This window comes from Melospiza georgiana, chromosome 29, assembly GCF_028018845.1.
Source record: "Melospiza georgiana isolate bMelGeo1 chromosome 29, bMelGeo1.pri, whole genome shotgun sequence".
Taxonomy (NCBI): Eukaryota; Metazoa; Chordata; class Aves; order Passeriformes; family Passerellidae; genus Melospiza; species Melospiza georgiana.
This window is the reverse complement of record NC_080458.1, coordinates 815239-839987: the sequence shown is the minus strand read 5'-3', so window position 1 is coordinate 839987 and position 24749 is coordinate 815239. Positions and strand designations below refer to the sequence as shown.

At 46.9% G+C, this 24749-nt stretch overlaps 1 protein-coding gene across 1 annotated transcript in view; it reads left to right on the top strand.

The window, feature by feature from the left end:
- LOC131094388 (serine/threonine-protein kinase N-like) overlaps positions 1 to 24749 on the top strand; it is a 37794-nt gene that overhangs the window by 9674 nt on the left and 3371 nt on the right. Inside the window, 10 exon segments of the mRNA XM_058041982.1 lie at positions 12221 to 12285; positions 12287 to 12321; positions 13392 to 13407; positions 13866 to 13997; positions 16813 to 16947; positions 17225 to 17560; positions 21419 to 21531; positions 22178 to 22295; positions 23139 to 23238; positions 23684 to 23880. Of these exon segments, the coding sequence (XP_057897965.1) occupies positions 12221 to 12285; positions 12287 to 12321; positions 13392 to 13407; positions 13866 to 13997; positions 16813 to 16947; positions 17225 to 17560; positions 21419 to 21531; positions 22178 to 22295; positions 23139 to 23238; positions 23684 to 23880 (1247 nt within the window).

The window sequence follows — 24749 nt, the reverse complement described above, 5'->3', positions numbered from 1 at the left end:
TGTGCCTGCCCATCACACCTAGGTGTCGAAGGAAGGAGACCAGGACACCAGATGGTTCATCACAGGTCCAGTTTATTGAAGAAAGCATCAAACACTTATACAGCAAATAATAAGCTTATGAATATTCTGTAAGGCAAGCAATCTATTGGTTAAACTATACCATTAACTCTTCCTTATTCCTTAGGGATTACATCTCTCTTTCTCTCTTTTCTCATGTCTCTTTCACTATTTGTTATCCTACTACAGCTAGGCCCAAGGACACACTATCTAGCAGGTGCAGAACTTGGAATTAGCCACAGCTTTGTACTTTTCCAGTCTCTAGTCAGCTAAATTTCCCAACACCTAGGATCTGAACAGCCTGTATTTTTAGTGGTGTAAAACCCACAGTGACCTGACCTTCTGCAGGAATATGGAGAGAAGAGTCAAAAGGGATTCCTGGAATGTTGCAATAAGCAGATAGTGGTATTATACATATATAGATAAAAAGGCATAAAAGCTCATAAAAGCATCTGGAACTGATGTAAACCTAATAAACAAAAGCATTTTATTGTAATAAAGAGTGAGTGTTGCAGACCACACTGTGAGAAATAGCTACCCACTTTTCATGGTTTAGGAAGGCTTATTAAAGCTTATCAAAAATACAACAGAAGACTGAATAAAGAAAAAAGGTTACAGCACCAGGAGCAAAAGATTTTCCTCGCCACGTGCTCAGGCCCCTCACAATGGAGGTTTTCCCTTTTTAACCCTTTAACCCCTCCTGAAGTTCTGTCCATCAACCCCTTCTTCGCTGTCCACTGGTGGAGATCTCTTCCTCAAATCCTGACTGGGGGTCAGGTGTGGTCATAGCGACACGCCAGCCCTCCCAGATGTCCCAACCCCAGCTGTCCCTTGATAACCATGTGAGGGGTACAGCACAACAACAAATCTATAAACTTTTCTTAACCTATATACATTGTGAAAAACGCCAATCACTTGTTTTTAAAATTTTAAAAGTTTAATAGTAATAAAATGGTTCTAAAAAGAGTAATGCAATTAGAATAATTTGGACGAGTTGAATTAGGACAATATGAGACAATAGAGACAAAGAGTTATGGATGTCCGGGTACCTTTTTCTGGGCAGCAGGAGCCTGAAAAAGGACCCCCGTTAACGAAGGATTAACCCTTAAAAACAATAACCCATTGCATATTCATACGCTTCACACATGATGGATAAATTCCATTCAAATACAGGATTCTGTCTGGTCATCATCAGCTTCTTCCTTCTAATCCTTACAGTGCCTTCGAGGCAGGAAAAAGTTCGTTTCTTCTGATAAGAGGGCAATAAATTCTTTTCTCTGAAAGATTTAGGTTTCCTGTGGCTGCTATCTGGTGCGAGTGCCTCATTCCTTCCTTCAAAAACTCCCACTGACATAGTTCTTATTTTAACTGCAAAAGTTACCTTTTAATTACAAGACTACATTTATCATATGATTAAAATGTTAATACAGCACTACCAATCAATACATCAAAATACATATGGTAAATATCTGCATAGAGCCATAAAATATGCGTTTTTCACACACATTATCTTTCTCTATTAATTGTGAGAGTCAATCATCACATGACTCAACTGTCACAACAGGAAAAGAAGTTTCTGGTGGGAGGGACACTGGTTTTAAAGGTAGGACCTGTTCTTGAGGTTTGATTTGTTCCCTCTTTCAGATTACAAGGAAGTCATGGTGTTCCAGAGTAGAAGTTGTGCCAAAAGTTTGAGAACAGGATGTGATAAGATCACCAGAGTATTTTATCTGTATCTAGGAAGAAGCCCTGCAGAGCTTCTTTTTGGCTTTTCCTGAAAGTAGAAGTCCTATTTTTATCAAGAATTTTGATCTCTTGGTGTTTTGGAGGAAGGAAAAGAAAACAACAAAGCACCTGAAGTCTGCATTGAGGTGAGGTGTATCCCAGAGGGCTGAGGGCTCACCAAGGCAAGAGAGACCCTCCTGTGACCATGGTCACAGGGGTTTTCAGGTGAAGGGAGAGACCAGAATGTTGACTCCATGTTCAGAAGGCTTGATTTTTTATTTTCTGATATATATATTACATTATAACTGTACTAAAAAGAAAAAGAAGGTTTCCTCTCAGAAGCTAGCTAAGCTAAGAATAGAAAAGAATGATAACAAAAGGCAGCTCTCTCGGGCTTTGTCCAAGATAGCTCAGTCCTTGATTGGCCATTCATTATAAAGATCCAAGATGGGCCAATCACAGGTGGACCTGTTGCATTCCACAGCAGCAGATAATCATTGTTTACATTTTGTTGCTGAAACTGCAGCTTCTCAGGAGGATGCCTGCATGATGTCTGCAACATGTCACCTTTTTTATTTAGTTAAATTAAAAAGAAAAGTGTTTGTAATTTTCTCTGCTGGGCTCATGCAGAGGAAAGGACCAACACTTGACAGGTTATCTGCTGCCAATCAAACTTCACTCAAGTGCTCCTGTGGAATGAACAGGGAATTTCTTCACCTGTAGAACACAAAATTCTATTATATCACTAAAACAATTTTACAATATAAGAAAATGCAAAACCAATGCAAAGAAAATCCAAGTCCAAGGAGCTAAGTTTCAGGAAAAGTCCATGGACTTAAGATATTCCTCTTTGCCATCTCTGAAAGTCCCTTTTGGTCCTGAAACAGGCTTGCTACAGAAAAGTCCATTAATAGTTATCAAAATTCGAGAAAATTTCTGGAACGTGGAATGTCTTGGCCACAGCCCTTTACTGAACAACTTGGGCTGAAGCTCATTTTTGGCCCTTCAATGCCTTTGAGCTGCTGGCAGCTCTTTCAACCCTTTTTATTTATTTTTTTTTTTCTTTTGCCCATGTGGAAGGATCAGGAACCCCAGGCCTGGCCCACAAAGCGGTGGCCCAGGACCGGAAGGGGGAAGCAAAACTCCCAACCCCATCAGGAGGCCGGGAGGTGGTCCTGGCCCAGGGACCCGAGCCCAACAGCCCGGGCCCAACCCACAAGGCAGGCTCTGCCTTGCCACAGGCCTGCACCCTACTGCCAGGACGATGGCAGAACAGGTGGGGAGACGCTTCTTTTCCCCAAAATCACCAAGGCATGCCAGCAGCGGGGGAATTGAAGCTGCCCCAAGGATCTTCATCTCGGGTCCGGAAATGTTTGTTCCCCACAATTATTCTTTTTAAGCTTTTCTGCAGAAATATTGTCATCATCTATTCCTTCCAGAGAATCTTTTCCTACTTTTAGGAGAACTCCTTTTGCTGCCCTCCCAGATCAGGCCAATTCCCAGGGCCCCTTCCCAAAGTGAGGTGCAGCCCATGGCCTCCACTCTCCAGCTAGAACAGAAGGAAGCACAGAGTTTGCTGTTGTGGGAGAGGAGCTTCTCTTTCCTGCCTGCTTTTCCCTCTGGGACAGGTTGGTGTGTGCTCATTTGATAAAGGCAGGTTTAAACCCTGAATCAGTTGTGTTTCAAACTGCTCCCTTCTCCAGCTCTTCTGTGGGTATCCTGGTTTCTGGAGGTGTCCAGAGATGGGAGTGGCTCCTTTTCTCACCTGCCTGCAGAAAAGGAAGTTGCAAAGTGGGAATTTCATTTGTGGAGATGGCCATCAGGGGTGTTTGCCAAGAGATGGGCTGGCAGAGAGGCAGGTCTCATGCTAAACTGGCTGTGTGTTTGTTTTGATGGTGGAGAGGGTCAGAGATGCAGAGACAGACACCAGCTGAAGGAACAGTGTAATTTACTGTAATGCAGAAGTGCAAAAAGAGTCAGGAAAGGATAAGCTAAGCAATGCACCTCAGCATTATTACAAAAGGGTGCCTCTGGTGATTAAGGAAGATCCATCACCAGGTACCCCAATGGTTTCCCCTTCATGCAGAGCTGCACATCAGCTGGGGGAAGCTGTCCCAGCCCAGCCCTGCAGAGCCACGGCCGGGAACCGGGAAATCCTGCGGTGCCTCCACCTTTGGGGGCCACGAGGCTCCCGAGTGTGCTGTAAGAGTAGCCCGGCTCCGACAGTGCTGGACGAGCAATGTGCCAGAGCTTCTGCTGGGGGCACAGCTGGTGTCATTCTCCTCTTGGTTTTCTCCCCGAGCCTGGCCAGGGCTCAAGGAGGAACCAAGGTGTGTTGGCCTTGTCCATTTTCCTCATGCAGAAAGGTGAAGACGTGTTTCACCAGTGAATTCATGCAACATTCCTTTTGATAATAACACTTGGTTAAGGAGCAGGTACATAGAACATTGGGTTGGGAAGGTGATCTAGATGGCAGCTTTGGTTCAGGTCCTGTTGTTGAGGCTTCAGTCAGGGTCTGTGGTTCAGGCCTTAGTCCTTCAGTATTTTGTGGTGCAAATCACACCTGTGCAGAGCTGCAAACAAACAAGTCTGTCCTTAGCACATTTGAGACAGGAACAGCATTAGCCCTGCAAGGCCAGGCTGGGGCCAAGAGCAGAAGGCCAGCACCCTGCTTTGCCCACAGGCAGCCCTGCAGAGCAAGCAGCCCCTCCTGCCCAGGGGCTGAGGTGCCTGAAGCTGCCTCCCCGCTGTGCAGCTCTGCAGAGCCCGCGGGGCGCAGGGTCCTGGGCAGCCAGGGAAGCCCGGCCGCCTTGGAGCACAAGGAGTGGCCCAGAGAGAAGCTGCTGCCCTTTGCTTTGGAACTGTTCCTCAGAGTCTTGTCATTAATCCACAGTGTCTGATGTGTTTTCCTTTCCTCTACCAAATTAAACACAGCTTTTTGAGAAAAATGACTGATGTAGCTGCTGGTGCTGGTGGTGGTGCTTTTTTGTCTGCAGGTAAGGGCAGGTGATTTGAACCAAGGACAGAGTCCATTGTTAACACCCCAGCTTTGCCAAGTCAAGAAAACCATTCACAATTGGTCTATCACTGCTGAGCAGTTTTCCTAGGCTTTGGAAAGCTACCACCATAAGAAACCCAAGAGATTTTTTCTCCAGGAGGATACCAGCAGTAGCACGATGCCAATGTTTTCCACCCCTTTTCTGTGTCTTTTAAGAATTCCTCAGTGCCCAGCAGGAATGAAATGACCTGTGATAATGTGGTTTGAGAGCTCTGTGTTTTTCATTGCCACATGAGTGTTCATGACAAGCTGGACACCCCACTCGTGGCTCTGTCAAGTTAAATTCATCCCAATTGTGTGCAAACAGCAACCCTGAGATGCTGAGAAAAGCAAGCACAGTGGGTGGGTGTGCATGCACACACCTGGGGACGGACTGCTGAGTGGGCAGAAGGTTTTGCACTGCGGTAAATCATCACACTCCGAAGCTGGAGGAAGACAACAATTCTATATGAAATGAAAAGATATCAAAATGAATGAAATAATACATAATAATTTATCATAGATGCAATTTAACACATATATACTATTGCCAGTTGGGGGTCTGTGTACAAATCACGAATGGGACGGGGCTGCTGAGGAACGCGCCTCAAGCTGCTTGTTTTCCAGCATCAGTCTCATTACATGGCTATGACCATGGGAAGATGCCAGCAGCTCACATCGCTGGCAGCAGGCAATGAATTTAATGGTACAACTTACTTTAAAAGTTTTTTGACCAATCACACAAGCAAAAGAATATTGACAGTAGTTCAATCCAATCACTATAAGCACACATACCTTTCGTTAAAACACTGCTTGCTTATTTTGAATACCTGCTGGTAAGCCTTAAAACACAATGGACAGAGCTCCATTATTAAGCTTAGAAGTTCCTAATATCTTGCTAGAGATACTTTTTTGAAGCTTAGGGAGTCATTCTAGCCAAGCATTAATACACAGACCATTGTTCTATTTGTCCTTATTTTTCTACTACTTATATAACTTTTCTGCTGACAAGTCTTATGGCTGCTGCTTAGCTCTAATTGCAGTTCTGCTGTCTCTGAGGCCTGCCTTTTGCAGCTTTCCCAAAACCCTCTAATTTGAAGGATTCCCACAATTCCCTCTCTCGGCACAACTAAAAAGAAACCTTTGTAACCATGTTGTTTGTTAACTACCTTGCATTTCATACTTTTACTATAGCATACCTGCTTATTACTTGCTTAAACCATCCTTTTTGCTAGCATTAAGCCTTGCTATATTCCAAGACAGCAATTTTAATGCTGTGAAAGTCCAGTCAGTTCAAAGGGCATAAGTCATGTCTGACAGCAATTACAAGTCATTGTCCAAAAATGTTTAGCCTGTTCCAAGGTCTTAATTCAAAACCTTCCTCCATGTCTATACCTTCACCCACAATCTCTATGAGATTTCAAGAACTCTCTGTGAGTTCTTAAATCCATTTCCTCCCTCTCTCTCTTGTATGATAAAAACTTTTTGATAGTTTTGTCCATCATTTATTACACACACCAAAGTATGCAAGGTATTACTACTACTATCACTACCAAAACCCCCAATACATATAGAGACCTATTCTACAATGTTCCCTTAGCCAAGGTGCAAAGCTCCATCCTTGGAACAAATCATCTAACCATGACCCACCATCTTCTTTAACTGGAGCTGTCAAATCTTTCAGCTTTTGTATGCTTTTGTGGATGGATTCAGTGAGTGATCAGACAGGTTCATGCAACACAATCCTTCAAATTCCTCACAACGATGCCCATGTGCCTGTAAAAGAAAATAAATTGCTGCTCTGTTCTGTAAGGTTGCATGTCTGACAGAACTAACATCAGTCATCATGTCACTAATTGCAATGGAAGTAGCACTGTCTTCTTTCTTCAGCCAACACCCCAATCGGTGTAATGGTTTCAATGCCTCGCCCGAGGCAAGTTGATGGAGAAATAAATTCTATGTACCTCATTTTGCAGGGCCCTAGGGTCTGAAATTGCTATTACAGTTTTCTTTATAATGGGCACATCTTTTTGCTCTGTTTTCTCTTGATGGCTTATTTAACGCTAGGTGCTATTACAGTGAGTTGTCTGATGCTACATGGGCCACATTTAATTTTTGAGGGAATGTCCTGCCAGGCTCTATCTCCACAAATGAGCCAATATTCTGTTGCTAATTGGCTTGAGGACTCATCTAGGTCATCTACTCGTCAGCAGTTTCACCCATAGGGGGCACTGGGGTAGTACAATTGCACCACAAACTGGAGTATCTGTCCTCAGGATGATGGGGAGTAATATTTAACTGTTGATCTCCCTGGTACTGAAACTCAGCACAAAATTCCATCACCAATGAACCAAGAATTCCAATTCTTGAGGTTCAGAAGGTGCTTTAAGAAGATCAGGGGCCCAGTGATGCCAGCTGTTATGGGATTGGTCTCGTTGGCAGCCTCACACCAATATTTGTCACGATTGGGTATTGGCTACTCCTTGGCTGGCACAGGCACACCAACCAAACGGGTTGCAAAGGATTTGTCTGGGCTCAAATTGGTCAAACACATGGTGACTGAGCCTGCTGACTTGGCTAAAGCAAGGCAAGCATTCATTTTTGATCTACAGGCATGTATGCATGTAAAAGCAAGTAAGCAAAACCAACAGGTGCCAGTATATACTTTGATCAAACTCCGTGTTCCTGTTCAGCTGTTTTTTGGCAAAAGTTTCCTCATCTATTTCAGTTTTCAAGCAAATCTTTTAGCATTTGTTCAGGGACTGGCCAACTATAGGGCACTAAACTATCCCTCTAACCTTCATTTTTTACAAATCTGGATATCTTAGAATTCTTTTGAACACAATGGGCACCATGCTTTTGCTGAAAGAGCTCTATGATACAAACCATGTTCACAGTCCAAAAATCAACAATCAATCTCAAGATTTGTAGCTTTCACAGGCTGAACAGGGAACGTCTGGCATGCACTGTAGCTTCTCCGTGCGGCTCACGTCTGCGGGCTCATTTCCCTGCTGGTGGAATTGTTGCTGCACTCTCGTGTATAAGACGGTTTCACGTCCTTCACGGGGACCCACTTAGGTCCGACACCTTTGCAAATACAAGCATACCCTTTGCCCCAAGTGATTAGTGGAAATGGTCCTTCAATTTGTCCTAACTCAAGGTTTCTGATCAAAATTGCAGGATTTTCTTTCAATTTTTCCTGTGTGCTGTTTGAAAGGTGCCTAAAAATTGGAGGATTAGGTCCTGCAAATGCGCTATTCAAAACATAAAGACATATAAAGCTTTGCTCAGCCTCATCTGAGGTGTTGCTTGGGCCACTCCCCCTTTTGCTGATCTAGAATAGGATTTAGAGTGTGGTGCATCCTTTAAACAATTGCCTGACCTGTGTGGGAATAGGGAATTCCAAAAATGTGGTGAACACCCCAGTCCATCAAAAATGTCGCCAATTTTTGAGCTGTGTATGTGGGGCCATTTGTTGGTTTTCATCTCGTGGGGGATCAGTTTGGCGAGCTGTGGACCCAGTGACACTGACAAGGACAAAAGCAAAAGACGAGAGGCTCTCTCTCTTCCCAGGACCAAAGTCCCACAGCTTTAATGGAGAACAGCTCCAGGAGAGAAAGGGAGTGTCCAGGATAGGAAAGAAGATGTCCAGGGAAAGAAAGTGTCCTCCTCATGGCAGGAGACTTTAAATGCTCGGAGAAGGGGGCAGTAGAAAGGAACTGCCATAGTTCAACATAATAAATCACCACACTGTAGTTTTCTGCATAAATTGCTCCACTTGTTGAAAACAAAATCCCAAAATCTCCCCAAACACAACCGTGCAGTCCCAAATGACCACAATGTGGGAGAAAAACCACTCAACCCCCCTGTATTCCCAAGGACCAGGTGTCACAGGGAGTACCCATCCCTGCAACTAGAAAGTCCACACACACAGGCTAACCGGGAAGGGAATATCTCTTTATGAGGGGACAGAGAGCTCACTCTTCTCAACACAACACACACCATACACCACATCGGCATCCACCTACCTGATCTTCCTCAAATATTCACACACTGAAAACACAGCCACAGTTACAACACACAGGAAAAATAGCAGCAATAAAACAGGATTTGCTCAATTCACCCCCAGAATTGCTAGCAGGTCCTTATTGACACAGTAAATCCTTTCTGCCAGCAGCCAGACCCACACCCAAACTGTACAGGCGTACGTTGTGCACAGGACATCTCTGTGTGACTTAAGAACAGCCCTTCCCCTGCATACGCCTTACGGGTTACTTTATACAGAGTTAAATATTCCCTTTCTCCACAGTCCCAGCAGTCTTGTCTGTCCCCCACGAGGAGCAGCCGAGAGCAGAGGTGCCTCCAGGAAAGGAATGTCCTGGCAGCGCCCAGAGATGTCCAGAGCCCGGTTGTTCTCGCTGGAGCAGGGAAGCGTCCTGGCGCGGTCACCAAATGAGGTGTGGAATAGAACTCCCCACAGTTAAAGGTAGAAGGTGGTGTGTTTATTACAGCCAGGCACAGGAGGAGTTGTCTCCTGAAGACATGTGTGAAGAAGCACTGTCTCTCTACTGATCTAAAAAAATCTTACATATTCATATAATTCCCAAAACAACTAATACATATTCATTAGGTAACCCCACCTACCCCCTTTGTATTCAAATGTATTATAACTGAGTCGAAAGTTCCTTCACATTTGCGGATTCTTTCACTTCAAATGGGTTGGTGGGTTTTAAAGTGGGGAATGGTCTGCTTCTGATGAAGGCCAAGACGTCTTGCTCAATTTGACCTCTTTCCTTACGACCTGTTGGCAGGCTTTCACACCCCTTGGCTATAGCTGAAGTTTCAGGGCCCAGATGCAGGCTACGTTCCTCTTCTTTGTCACAAAGAAATCCGCATCCCATCCTGCTTCTTTAAACATAGTAAAGACAGGCAAGTGATATATTACCCTAGCCTTAACTACCTTATCTGCTAAAAATTAACTATCCCCTATTATTTCTACTCTTCTTGCTATACTCTTTCCCCCTAACTAAATCTTGCTAGAATTTAAACTCTTCCAGTTCTTTTAAATCCTGGATTCATTGGCCTCATCTCACATGCCAGCCATGTGTGAGCCAATGCTGTAACTGGGAAATTCCACTCCTGAGCAGGAGATACCAGGCCTGGTTCTGAGCTGGAAGGGTGAGAAGGATGAGATGCACAGCGTTTTGATCCAGGGGATGTCCTCAGAGTGCATTGCCTACCTGCCCCTGCTGCTGAGCACCACACTCCACCTCCTTCTCCTGCTCAGCAAATTTTTAGGAATCCAGGGCTTGGTATGTATTATTTGCTACTGCAACAAATAGAATGAATTTGCTTTGCAAGCCCAGTTTTGTCCTGGGTTATTTTGTGCATGGGTCTGTCTCCTCCTGAACCTGTGTCAAAGACTGGCAGGGACCTACAGGACACTCCTATTCTCTTGTCAGTAAATTCGGAGAAGTGATTTAAGTGTCAATAAGTATCAATCAGTAAATCAAATAATTTGGGGAAATGTGATGATGGTCACAAGGGTTGCAGGATGAAGAGAGAGGCGAGAATGTTGACCTCATGTTCAGAAGGCTTGATTTATTATTTTATGATATATATTACACTATAACTATACTAAAAGAAATAGAAGGAAAAGTTGTCAGAAGGGTAGCTAAGCTAAGAATATAAAAGGAATGAATACCAAAGGTCTGTCTCCTGGCAGAGAGCGAGACCCAGCTCTGCCATGAGTGGTCAGTAAATCCAAACATCCACAGGAGACCAATCATGCATCCACCTGTTACATTCCACAGCAGTAGATAACCATTGTTTACACTTTGTTGCTGAAACTTCTCAGCTTCAGCAGGAAAAATCCTAACGAAAGGATTTTAATGAAAAGATGTCTGTGATAGTGGAATATTTAGCCTGTGAGTTTCAGCAAAGTATTGAATATGTCTTAGATCGATGGACACAAACTAGTAAGTGAGATTGCTGGGTGTGCACGTATTAGGGAAGTGATTCCCCACACACCCAGTGCTGAGATCAAGGACTGCCTCTCTTCTAACCCTGACCTGGCAGCAGGAATTGGGCCCTGCTTGGTAGCGTTCATTTTGAAGACTTCTGTTGAGCAGGTAAGAATGGCCAAAATGAAATCTTTTCCAGCTGTTTCCCTTTGGTTTACCTGTTTGAGGGGTAAAATTGTGTGCTGCAGGTGTGCTGGGTGTGTGCAGAGCAGTGCAGCCCCAGAAACCCCTTGGCTTGCCCAGAGGTTGTCATGCCTTGTTTCCAGGTGTGCCCAGCTGTGGCAGGAGAAGGAGCCCGCAGCGCAGTGGGCACCGTGCCCTGCCCAGCCGGGGCTCTCTGGCACAGAGCAGCAGCAGCGCCAGCACCGTTCAACCCGCTCCTGCCTTGGCTTCCCCTGGCACACAGAAGCCTCTGGAAATCAGCACCGCCAGTGGCGTTCCCAGCTTGGAGCAGCTGCTGCTGGCGGGCAGATGCTGCCAGTTCGACTGCTGCCAAAGGGGAAGAAAGGCAGAGATGTACACACACCGGAGCCCTGGGCATGTCCAATAAAGGTGCAAATATGTGGGGAAATTTGGTAGGAAGGATTTCAGCTGTGATGCCAACAGTGGCTTCTCTCCTGGCTCTGTGTGTTCTAGACGAGTAATGAAATGGTTGGCTCTGACAATTAAGAAGCAGATGTTATGTGGATGTTCAAATGTGCAGTGATGATATTATAATATATCCTCCCATAGTCCTCTTTCCCGTCCCCCTTGTAATAGCCTTGGTAGTCAGGGCATTTGGGGAGGGCTGGCTTGTGACCAGCAGGCAGGGTGTAACAACACCTGACCTCTAGTCAGGATGCAAGAAAGTAATCTCCACCAATGGACAGCAGAGAAAGAGTTGACTGACAAAACTTTTAGAGGAGCTAAGGGTATAAAAGCCAGAGCATAGTTTTTGTAGATGAGCACATGGCTGCTAGTCACAGAGACTCCCAATGCTGCAACTTTTCCTTATTCAGTCCTTTGTTAAGGTTTACTAAACCTTTAAAATTTTAGAAGTGAGAGTCATTTCTCACATGTGCAATGCTGTGGGCCATTGTCTTGTTCTGGTTTCCTTTGCTTGGGTCCCATCTGAGTGCTCAGCTGGGGTACAGGCTGTAGGTGCTTGGGGCACTCCTGGAGTTCCTCTTGGATCCCTGAACAGGGTTTGGCCCATGACGGGGTTTTGCACTGCTTTGTGACACAGAAAAACTTCCCAGGCTCTTTTGTGTTTGCTGTAGGGAAGGTTGGTTATTGCTTTGCATAAACTCACAGACCAACATGGAGCGTTTGCTTTGTGATGTCAGGGCATGGTTGCCACCTTGTCATAGTGACATCAGAAGGTTGCCTTGGTGCACAGAAGGCCTGAGTGTCAGAGCAGCCCTAGGCCTTGCTCAGTTGAGGAGAACTTTTCTGGTTGGGGTATTTGTCAGTGGGTAGCTGCCCACTGACAAGAGCCTTGTTTCTTCTATTTACCTAACTTTCAAAAATGACAATATTTCACCATCTGGCCACAGCAGCTTTTGCTGCTTATGGCATTTCTTTTTCCGCATATTACGTTACATACTTTGCACGTAAGTAGAGTTTTCCATTCTACTTATGTTAGGGTGTATCCTTACCTGGCTTTTGTATGTCTTCCTGCTCTTTCTTGGGGGCTGAGTTTCTGATTTTGAAAGAGAAAGAGCATTAGGATGCCAGTGGTTTGGTAAAGCTCCTGTCAAGAGGTTCAGCTAAAAGGGGGTGTCTGGAGCCACAGGGGCAGCATTTGCAAGGGAACCTGCTGGGCTTCCATTCCCTCCACGGGAGAGTCTGTGGCAGCAGAGTCTTTCATTTCCTCAGTTTGCTGGGACAAGCAGGACAACTTCCAAAATGCAGCCTGGGAGGCCTTCTCAGAAGGCCTTCTAAGGACTTTGTAGTTCTCCCCAGAACTCAGGGAAAGCTTCTTTTGTTCCAAATTTTGTAATGAAAGGATTTGACTGTCTATTTTGACCCTTGACTGAGTGCTAAAAGAGTGATTCCCCTTGCAGTGAAGTGCAAGTGCCAAAGCAGTGAGTGTCTGCTCCTGAGGCCTGGAGCTGCTGCTGTGCTCTTTCACAATAGAACTGCCACAGCTCAGGGGGATTTGGGGCAAGCTTTTCTGGGGGACTGTTTTCAGCAACTTAATGGGAATTAGTGCATGCAACTTCTTTTTTTAAAAAAGTACCTGAAAGACAAGAGAACAATAGCTGCTTTATCTGCTGGACAGAACAGAAGCATTGAGTGTTGAAGAACATTTTGCATTTTCTTGATCATGTTTGTATTCATTTACTGGCTAAACTGGCCAAAGTGTAGGCACAACCAAGATTATTGTCCTGATCTCTTGCTGGCTGTGTGAAGGAACTATGTCATGTGGAGGGATGTTGATAAAGAAAAATACTCTCTGTTTGGGTTGACTTCTTCTCTTCTGTGGGATTCAGCAGCCCAGGCAGTTTTCTCACAGCACTTGTTCATTTTCCGTTGCCCACTACAGATCACCTGAAGCGTGTGTTCAGAGGTGCTGATCCTGAGGTGAGTGAGAAAGGAACATTTCATGTTCCTGGTGCTTAAGAATTGCAGAGCAAGCTGTGAGCTTGGCCTGTGGCAGTAGAGTGTAGAGGGCCAGCTGGGCAGGCTGAAAAAAATCCATTTCCATGTCTGCAGCAGCAATAACAAAGGCATCGCTGGCTATTTCCCAATTTTCCATTTCAGAACTTTCAAGGAATGAAAAGCTCATGTTGCAGAGAGAATGTTGCTTCTTGATAGTAGCCAGGGCGAAATGTCTAAATCAGAACTATTAGCAATTCTGTTGAATTAGCCCATTTAAATTTAGTGTCAGTGACTTAGAATCCCATTGTTATCAAAGTTTCTGATTTCTCCTTAGCAGAGCTGGTTGTAGAAATAGAGCTGAATAGCATAAAGTGCTGAATAGAAATTAGGTTATAAATTATAGGTAACTTTGTGTCCCTCACACTGCTGTCTGTCCACAGATCACAGAACCAACAGCAGTCTCTCCCCTGGCTCCCTCTGCTCATGGAGAGGAGGCCGAAGAGGAGGCAAATGAGGTGGATGAGCGCCAGCCTCCAGCTGTGCTCACACCACAGCCTGAACATTCTGAGCCAGTAAGTGCCAGCTGTGTGTGCTGCTGTCTTTAGTGCAGGGCAGAGCTGCAAGTTTCTGACCAGCCAGCACTTGCTGTTGCTGGCTGAGAATGCTGAGTGCTGGAGTCCTGCCAGGACCGATTGATTGCCCCCAGCCTGTTACAGCTGGACAATGGGCTTTGGTCTGTCATGTTTAGGGACCAGCTTCCTGGCATTTTGATAGAGGCCAGCCTGAAGCACGAAGGCTCCCTGTTCCCAGAGCAGGAGCATGTCAAAGACACTGTGCTCAGCCTTGTTGGATACACAGGGGACACTGTGGCATGGAGAGACCTGTCCCCCTGCACAGACTGGCCAAGTAGCTGCAGGCACAAAAAAATGTTGATCTGACCACACAAGTTCTTTCTGGTGCTTTGTCTTCACAAACTTCTTGGGTGTGTTTACTTGGGACTATTTAAGAGACACACTGGGGATGTAGAGTTGCTGCTTGAAGTCAGGGATTTTGGTGCCTTTGTTGCCAGGTTGCTCTTTTGCCTCTTCAGGCAGAGCAGCCAGTAGCAGAGCAGATAGGTGCTCTGAGTCTGCCTGTTTCTTGGTCTTTGATAAGCTGCAAGGAGATGACTGTGTTGTCCATGAAGCTGTGGGGGGGCATTCTTGTCCGGCGTGGCAAAAGAAACAAAGGGAGTAGTTCTGAACCTTTCTTCTGAGGCAAAAACCAGACACTGCATGTGTCTGTTGATACCTTCTATTGTGTAGTCTGCTTTGAAAACTGCATTTGAAAACTGCATTGGAGCCTAGAATGGGAGCAAACCTGCAAGTCCTTGACTGCTGTCTTGTAATGCTAAACCCAGGATGTACACCTTGCAATGATGCCTGCAGTATCTGAAGTGCAATGGGCACCTTTGTGGCTGGGGAGCTGCGTGGACCCAAAGGACGCAGGGCTGGCGGCCGTGAGCAGCTGAAGATGAGGTAGCGTGGGGCCAGGGGGCCCAAAAGGCCAAGGGCACGGTGGCTGTGCCAGCAGCAGTGGGGCAGCAGGAGCAGGGCAGGGAGCGTGGCCCTGTGCTGGGCAGCGCTGAGGCCACAGCTGGAGTGCTGTGTGCAGCTGTGGGCCCTGGGAAGCAGAAAGTCATGGAGGGGCTGCAGAGTGGGCACAGAGGGACAGGGGAGCTGGGCAAGGGGTGCAGCACAAGGCCAGGGAAGAGGTGCTGAGGGAGCTTTAGCCTGGACAATGGGGACTCATGAGGGACCTTCAGGCAGAGTGCCATAGATCCCTGCCTTAGATCCATAGAGCCAATGCTCAGCACAAGGGCTGTTTCCCTGCCAAACATCCCTTCACTGCATCCAAGTGCTTTAGACACTGGAGTAGGTAACACTTTCATATTTTGTTTATTTGTTTGTTTGCTAGAAGGAGAAGCCTTGTGCAATTTCTCCTTCTCCAGGGAGCAAGGGAGCTTTTTTCTCAATCTTTCCTGCCCTTTTACAGCACTGGCAGAAATTCTGCTAGAATTTTAGTGTTCAAGGAGGCAGTTCTGGATAATGCAGTATTTTTGCACAAGAACACATAGTTTGGGGCAGGGATGTTGGTGCAGAATGAGCTGTTCTGGTGCCAGGCCAGCCAGTAGGGCTTGCCCATCATTTTCAAGTTAACGGCTCCCTTTTGGCAGCCCAGGCAATCAGTGTGTGTTGTGTTCGGGAATTGAGCAGGAAATCAATGCCCTTGCATTCCAGCTGGTGCTCAGAGATTAGAGAAGCTGGGAGGGGCTGGGCTGCATTTCTGATTCCAGCCACTTTAGCACCATCAGTGTGGTCCAGTCCAAGCTAAGAACTTGCCCGAGCACAGATGCACAAAGTGTGCAGTTCCCAGTGCAATGCTCTGGGTCTGATTGCATTCCATAAGGACCTACATGCTCCAGATTCCCCAAGAGTGTGGGTTACTGAAGCAACAGGAGAACAAATTCAGGATGGCTGCTGATCGGGGCACTGCTACCAAGTGCTGATGTGTGTAGTGACAGAAAGGACAGGATTGATTCCGGGTGACCCCCACGTGGCGAAAAATGTGCTTTGGCTCTATGATTTAGAAGGTTAAACAAATGCTTTCTTAAGCTATGTTATATTACACTAGTACTATATTAAAACTATACTAAAGAGATACTTCACTAAAAAGCTACTAAAGAAAAACTCGTGACTGTCTCCAGGCAGTCTTTTATCTAATTAGCTAATCAATCTAAACAACTATCACTAAAATCCAACTAACAAATCACTTTCAGAAAACAATCACTATAACATATTCTTCATATACTAAAAAACAAGAATAGACAGTGGAGATTAGAATTGTTTTCTCTTCTTCTCTAAGTTTCTCACTACCTTCCCTTAAAAAAAAACCTAGGAGAGAGAATTATATCTCTCTCCATTCAAAGAATGTAAATACCACAGTACAGTAAAGAGAGATTATAAAAGTGAGATCTGTCTGTCTATCTATCTATCTATTTAAATCTTCCTGACTCTGCTCCAAAGCAGTGGAAGATGCAAAGCTCACCTAAAGGCATCCCTTCAGGAGAGACAAACAGAACATGGCAGAAGCAGAGAGAGGCCCTCACCAGACCCTTGAGAAATGCCACCCCTTCCCTGTCAGCTGCCTGAGAGGCTGCTGGAGCTTCAGTCCCCAATGGCCCCTGACTGTAGGGCCAGGGTCACTGTGCCTCCCCTCGGGCAGAGAAGGACCCAGGAGAGCAGCAGCACAGTGCTTTGGGAACGTGTGAGCCCAGCAGCCTGTGAGTCTTGGCCCACAAAGGGCGTATGGGAAGTTGAAACCCATCTTCTCCTGCTTTCTGTGCAGGTGCTTCTAGAGAAAGAGCAGGAGCACACTGCCTCATCTGAGCTGCCATGCCAGACTCAGGGAGAGCTGTTCCCTGCCCGAGAGCAGGAAGAGCAGCTCAGGCAGCAGGTGGAAGAGCCACAGGAGAATGGCCAGGTGAGCGTGACTGGCCAGGGCACAGAGGGAAGGGCAGGAAGAGGGGCATAAACCAGAGCTCTTGGGACTGAAGAGGACAGGAGTCCCACAGGCACTAGAAGCACAGAGCCTTGGAATCTGCAGAGATCAGCACCAGCACAGGAGGGTTACAGTGGAAGCAGAGCTGGGTAGGGAAGCAGAAAGAAGGGGCTGAATAAATGTGATTTTGAGGCTAAAAGAGGGAAAAGCTGAGCCTGATGGCAGCTCTCAGTCACTTGCTCTGCTTTTGTGTGTACAGAACATCAAGGCAGAGCCACAAGCAGAGCTGCCTGAAGCTCAGAGTGCCATCATGGCAGTGAAGAGGAGGAATGAAGACATCCAAGAGGAGAAGAATCTCCCTATGCACAGGGGTAATCAACAAAAACAGGTGAATGAAGGAATGGCAGCCACTCCACTCATGAGAGAGAGTCCTTTCCATTGTTGTTTACAGAAAATTGACAAACAGATGCAGGCACAGCTGCAGGAAACTGAGGCTAGGACCAATGCAAGGAAGAAGAGGCTAGATGAAAAAATTAAAATCATCCAAGAGAAAATTAATCGCCTCCTTCAGGAGCAAAAGGCTCTAGAAAAGCAAGTGAGGGAAATAGCAATCAGCACTGCAGTCACCCAAGGGGTGGTTTCTGCCCTCCTTGCCTTTCCAGTGCAGAGCAGCAGGGGTGGGTGATGCCTCTGAGTGCCATCCTGATGAGGCCTCTGTCAGAGCCGCTCTCAAGGACACTTCCTGCTCTGCTGGATCTCAGCTGATGCTCTAGACAGTGCCATTACTCCTCTGGCCATTTAGCCAGCAGTCATCCGAATGAACTCCTGCTGGCTTCTTCCAGGTGACCTTGTTTCTTGAGGTGTTTTTGCAGGTGAACATGGTCACTCACATAGATTTGGAATACGAGCTAGAAGCTGTCTGTATCCCTTGCAGATCTGCTTCTGTCCTTTACTTTCTTCCCAGTCAATGACTCCTGGCTGACGGGGACAAGCTGTAGTCTCTGACTGCTTTGTTCTGTTTGACTTGAGGTGGAAGTGTCACCATCCTACCTGGCAGCCTGCAGAGAGTTCCAGCAAATGACAGGCAACCAAGAGCCCCGAGGCTGGCATGAGGCCCAGGAACTGACCCATCCAGAGATGCTGCAGGATAAGCACGTCCCGAGGAAGGTGCAGAAAAAGAGAATTTCATGGCAGGAGGTAGAACATTAGAATGAGGAGCTGCAAATGTATCTGCAGACCTATGAGGGGGAAAGGAGTCTTTGGGAGGAAGTGGAGCGGTCGTTGCTGCAGTCATCCTTTAGAACAAGAAACTGGCTATGAACTCGAGTCAAACCAGCCTTTGCTTTTGACCATTTGGTTTCACAAGTGGACATCCAAAGCAATCCAGTTGAAGAGCTCTGCATGTGGCTGACAGCAGCTTCCTAAGGGCTTGCATTTCAAATGGCAATCTTTCTTGCATTTCAGGGCAATCTCTGCCACACCTTCCTGACATCAACTCATTTCTTGTCTCAGATCTACACCGACTCTGACACTGAAGCTGCAGCAGAAGCAGCAGCGCCATCCCAAGGAGCCTTTGCTCCCCAGCTGAAGAAATGGAGCCTGAGCCCTTGGTTCACCTGTCGTGCTGACCCAGCTGCTGCTCAGCAACAGGAGATGGCGGGTGACTCCCTGGAGCAGCAGAGTACGTCTGGTATCTTTCTTATCTGAGGGACAGTGTGTTGTGTGCACGTGTCAGCATAGCTGTACCAACGGTTCTGCTCAGTTTAGTGTCACAGAAGTGCTGGCAGTGCTCCGAGGCAGCAAGAGAGAGCTCTGGGTGTTCCTGCTGCCTCTGAGGGCAGCTTAGACTGGCTGGAGTTTGCCTGAGCTTCCCTCTCTGCCGAAGGCAGAAGCAGGGATTGTTCCTGGATAAGCAGAAGGCTGTGACTGCTTGAGTCCTAGCCACTGGCAGAAGCCCTGCTGAGATCAGTCTCTAGGAGAACACATCAAGCCCTTTGTGATTCTGCAGCACAACCCAATGAATCTGCTTCTTGCCCTTAACAGCTGCCAGTGCTGTGCTCTCAGATAAGATCTGGTAGGGTTTAGAAGAGAGCCCAGTGGATTCTGTGTCTGCCATCACCTGTTGGGACAAAAAGGGCACCGATCTGCGCCTCGGTGTGGCTGATCTCAAAGCCCATCCTGTTGTGTGCTGAATGGGGGCAACAGCTTGTCCGGGGCTCAGGCTCACTCTGGCTTCTTCCCATCAGTGCCTGTCAGTGCTCATGCTTGGGCTTTGCCAGCCTTGTTGTGGTCTCTGCCCTGCCCCTGAGGGCTGTGGAAATGCAGAGGCTGGAGCCTTCCTTAGCTGGGAGGGTCCCGCTGCTGCCCGGCTGCTGCAGCGCAGAGCTGCCTGAGGCAGCAGCCCCTGCTCTGGGCCGGCTTCTGCCTCGCACGGCCTGGACTCACAAGAGGGTCAGCATCTCCTCTGGGCAGCTCTCTGTGTCACAGGGGTGCCTGAGGAGCACTGCTGTCCTCTGTGCCTGCCGTGCTGAGTTGGGAAGATGGGGACGTGTGCGGTGCCGAGAAGGCGAGTGCAATGGGAACGACTGAGCTGCGCTGTCAGGGTGAAGAGAAGCAGCGTGGTTCTTCACGCGGGGCACGGGCAAGGGCGTCTTTGAGCTCAGCCTGCTCATAAAGGGTGAGGGTCCTGATCCTGGAAGCCCCGTGGGGACTGGTTCTAGCATGAGCTGCTCTGGTTTACAAACACAGAGGCATTCTTCTGGCAAACTGCTGCAAGGTGGAAAAGATGGGAACACTTGGCAATATTCCTCCTGTTCTGAACTTGGCATCTGTTCAGAGGAATTGATTCTATGTGTCCTGGTGCACTTAATCTTAGCAAGTAGGAAACCTTTTCTAAATCTCACAGTGTTTATTCCCAAGAAAACAAAGGCACTGTTAGTTCCAGCTCTCCTAAATGTTTCTAGATGACAAACTTACTTGCCTTGGTAGGTATTCTCTTCTGGTCTCAGTCTCCTCTGAATGTATCTCCCTGTGCTTCCCTGTGTGCCTGCTGTCAAGAGGTCTCTCACTTAAAAGGATGCTGGAAATCAGTCTCTGTGCCAGCCACTTGTGCTCTGGGCCTGCTGTTCTTTTCTTGTTGTTCCAGTTCCCGTTCCTGTTGTTGTTAGCCAGCTGTCCACAAAGGGAGGGCTCAGAGCCCCAGACAGTGGGGCTGCCTTTTGTATCTCCTAGAAGGTGAGATCTCTGCTTTGAAGTGAACATCTTGCATTTTGTTTCCCTCAGGAAGAATGGTGAAGATGGAAAATCCTATTCTAAAATACATCGAACTGGAAAATATTGGCAGTGGGTGAGTCCAAGCAATGTTAATTTTACAAAACTTTGCATCAGATGTTTTGCTGGCGGAATAGGTATCAAGTGTGAAGTCAGACAAGCTGCAAATGTGTTCAGGCACTGGGCTTAGATTGTCAGTGCTGATCAGAATTTCTAAGTGTGCTCAGAAGGCATTGTCAAACACATCTCAATGCTTCCAGTGTCCTGCAGGTCTGCGGTATTTACAGCACAGATCTCCTGTGTAGGCTGGCTTTCACTGCAAGACCTAAATGGCTTCTCCTCTCTCTGCTTCTGTTTTGTTTCTAGGACTTTTGGAGATGTTTATAGAGCACTCGACACTGCCACAGGAGGAGAGGTAAATGTCAACAGCCCCTGCAGGCTCTGCTGCACTCGAGGGCTTTCCCCTCCGGTGTGAGCTGTGGCTGGAGCTTTGGGCAGAGCTGTGCTGAAAAGGCACAAGAATCACAGACTGGTGCCAGCCCACAAAACACATTTGGGACTTTGTCCTCCTCAGCTGCCAGAAGGAAGGCACGGAGGGCAGCAGTTCCTTTCAGAGAAGGACACGCTCACTCGCTCTCCACTGCTAAAACAAAGGTGGTGCCTTCAAGCACCTCACTGCTCTTTGGGGCTACAGCTTCAGAGTCCTGAATTCTCATTTCTGGCTGCCAGCAAATCCATCTGCAAGTTACTGGTAGTTCCTTAGCCACCTGCAGTGCTGCACTTGGGAACTGCACATAGGGAGAGATCTGCAAGGCGTCCCTGAAAGCCCTAAGCCCTGCCCATAGCCCAAGATGTATCCACAGATTATTAAGGCATGGATTACTTCTTCTGAGTCCCAAACAAAGCAGCAGAGAGTGTGGTCAGAGGTTTGTGGGTGATAACTGAGACACCGCTGTTACCAAGTGGTCAAGGCAAAATGTCAGTGGCCCCACGTGTCCTGTAACTGGCTCCCAAGGGAGCAGAGAAATGGGCTGTTGGAATGTCAGTTCCTAACTACTGCAGTGCCTAATCACAAGGCAGTTTGGCACAGCTCAGCTGTGTCATTGCAAAATCACTCGCTCCACGTGTCTTGTGGTCTCGTGCCACCAACGTCTCAAGTTACTGATTTTCAATGTCGTTTTAGGTGGCCATCAAGAAAATACAGCTTCAAGGACTGAGGAAGAAGGAACAAAAAGTCAACGAACTCATGGTCATGAAGGTGAATAGAAATCCCAACCTGGTTAACTGTTTAGACAGGTGAGTTGTGCTTTTGTCCCATGAATGTTTGTTTGCATGTTGCAAACATGCAAGGTAAAATCCCACTTTGGTCACTGGCAGAAAATAGAGCTGTAATTATTGGCTAATTATTATTGCTCTTTTCATCTCCAGTGGATGGGAAGAGATTGCATTTTGTCTGCATTAGTCTTCGCTGGCACATGGTATTTGAAAATTGTTCAAAAACCCGGATGAGTTTTTGAACTCATCTATATTCACAGCCACCACTTTGTTTTGGAGCTTGATTTTTTTGAAGTGTCTTCTTACGTCCAGGTAAACTAACAAGGATTTCCCTTGGATTGTTGCCACTGTTTTCCATTGCTATGCATGCCAGGAAGACTAGGTGCTTTTTTTCCAGAAACACCATGCATGACAGGTTTTTTTCATCCTGGCTGTTACTAAACTGCACATTTTGCTTGCTGCCCATCTAAGACATCTCCTTTTTTGCCGCTGTGCCTTTCTCCTTGAGACTGCACAGATGGCAAACAATGCACAGCCAAGAGGGAATGTCTCTTCCTTTATTTTGTCTTTGTCTCAAAGGGATCTGAAAAGAAGAACCAACCTGTCTTTTCCAAACAGCAACTTAGCCATGTACATTCATCTCCATGCCCTTGTTTCCTTCTTTCAGCTACCTTGTGGGTGAGGAACTGTCCCTGGTTATGGAGTACATGGATGGAGGCACTCTGAGCAATGTCATCAGCCAGACCTACCTGTCTGAAGATGAGATGGCAGCCATCAGTCAGGAGGTCAGCAATCCCAGCTGTGTTTCCAAAGGCTTCGGCAGGATTGTCTGGGAAACAGGGGCTCAGAGCTGGAGTGATTTCCTGTGCCAAGCTTTGTTTCTGTGTTGCTGGTATGCTATGGGCAAGTAAAAGCATCTCAAGGGAAAGGCCTGCCAGTGCCCCTGCACTGACTGTACTCAGTGCCAGTACACTTATCTCCTGCTGTTGAATTCTTGCTCTGCCTCTCGTATTTGTATTTTCTGTTCTCCACCTTGCCTCTCTAAATGTTTGCCTGGAGTCTGTCTTCACTGCATTCCTTGCCTGTAAAAGGAAAGGTGCTGGTGGCAGGATTTGAAATGACCAGAAAAGAAAAAATACTCATTTCTCTCAGTCCTCAGCTGAAAAGGATAGAAGTGCAGCCAAAATGCTCTTTGCTTCCGCAAAGTGACTGGTGTGATACTTCCAAGCCTGTGCTGAGGCCAGCAAGAAAATCTTTTCCATGCAGCCTCCCACCCAAAAGTGATCCACTAAACACCAAGGGAGGGACTTTTCCTTTCAAAACCCCTCCTTTGTCCTCTGCATGGAAAAAGCAGGTCCACTGCAGCAGGAGTCGTCCTGGCTGGTTTGCAGGGGACAGCCTACAACAGCAGGTGCTGTTGCTCTTTCAAAAGTTGATGTGCCTTTCCTCAGAAAGGTCCTGCGCTGCAAGTGTTGGAGCAGCAAGCTCTTCCTCTCAGTGGCCATTACTGTTCTGCCCTTACTCCCCATTCCCCTGGAGAGGGAATCTTTTCGATTCTTTGTCTCCTTTCTTTTGTGATGAAATCACATCACTCATTTTTGCCCTCCTGTTTCTGTTTTCTCGCTCAGTGCCTGCAAGGACTGGATTTTCTTCATTCATACCATGTCATCCACCAAGATGTGAAGAGCAGCAACATCCTTCTCAGAACTGACGGTTCTGTCAAGCTGGGTCAGTATATTCTTGGTCAGGTGCAGCGTTCCAGGGATGTGGGTGTGGGGCTGCTTGGAGTCACTGCCAGCTCCCCAAAAATGGTGCTGGTGGCAGTGCAGGGACCCCTGCTGTGAGCTGAGGGCACAGTTGCGATGTGCACAGAGGTATAAGGAATCACAAGCAGTCAAGAGTGGCCTTGCTCTGTGTGTGTCCCTTCTAGACAGAGGGATCTACAATCTAAAGCTTCAGGGGAATGAAGTCTACTGCTGTGAGCAGCATTAAGAAACCTGGGTTTTTTTGGAAGTGGCCAATTCCATACTCCCTTGACTAAAGCCCCAAGGAAATTGAGTGTGGACAGTTCTCCAGGAGATGCAACAGCACATTCTTAGCCTGAGAGTGGGGAATTCTTTTGCTTGGTTTCCTAATTGGAGCTGGCTTTCACGGTTTGTTTTTTTCTCCACAGCTGACTTTGGCCTCTTTGCTCAGCTCAGCCCTGAGCAGGGCAGACGGAGCTACGTGGCTGGCGCTGCTGGGTGGCTGGCGCCTGAAGTGGTGACAGGTCAACCATGTGGCCCCAAAGTGGACATATGGTCTTTGGGAATTGTGGGCATCGAAATGGTGGAACGAGAAGTTCCTTCCTGGAATGCAACTCCTGTCTTGGTAAGGTGCAAATACTCACTGATCCCACTGTCTTTCTCAGCTGTCCCATGTTCTGTGTGCCATTGGACAAAATCCCATTGCCATCTGCTGGCACCACTTCCACCAAGGTCCCCTTCTAAAAATGCCCCTGCAACACATCAGCATCTGCTGTAGCTTTGGTTGTATCAGAAAGGGAAGTGGCAGTTCAGAAACCTAACCAGTTCAGAAACCTGCCATTTTGCCCTCCAACCGTGCCTGACATTTCCCACTTGTTTTTTGAACAATGTTGGAACTCTGTTTCTGAAAGACAAGAATTTTTCAGTGGACAGGGTAGACATGTGATAAATATCCTGAGAAATAGAGGTTAGACATTCCCAGTTTCAATTTTATAGAAAACATAGGAAAAAAGGAAAAAGAAAAGTAAACAAAAAAGGAAAAGAGAAAAAAACCTACTACCAAAGCAATGCCCAAGCAGTTCTGCTTGCTTTTTCATTTTTTAAATGCAGCTCTTCTCTTCCATTCTGTAGCATCTTTTCCAAATCCTGTGGTTGTTGAAACTTTCAGGCTTTCAAGTCATCTGTACATTGTTCAGTCATGTGTGTGGGTGGACTGGATAAGTTTAGGATGTGCTTTTCTCTGACTGCAGTTGCCAAACCCTTGGCTGTTTCTTGGTACTTTAACAAGTTGATGAACTTGCAGGCAGGTGCCTGGGCTGGTATCCAACATGGGCAGTTGACACTGGTGCTGTGTTTCTTTACCACAGGAGCAGGGCCATCCCTGGCCTGCTCTGTTATAATGACAGGGAGGGCTCCAGCTCCCCACCATGGCCAGTGGCTGAGCTCAGCTGAGAGTCAGGATAAAACCCTCTTTGTCACCTCTGGTGATGTGGG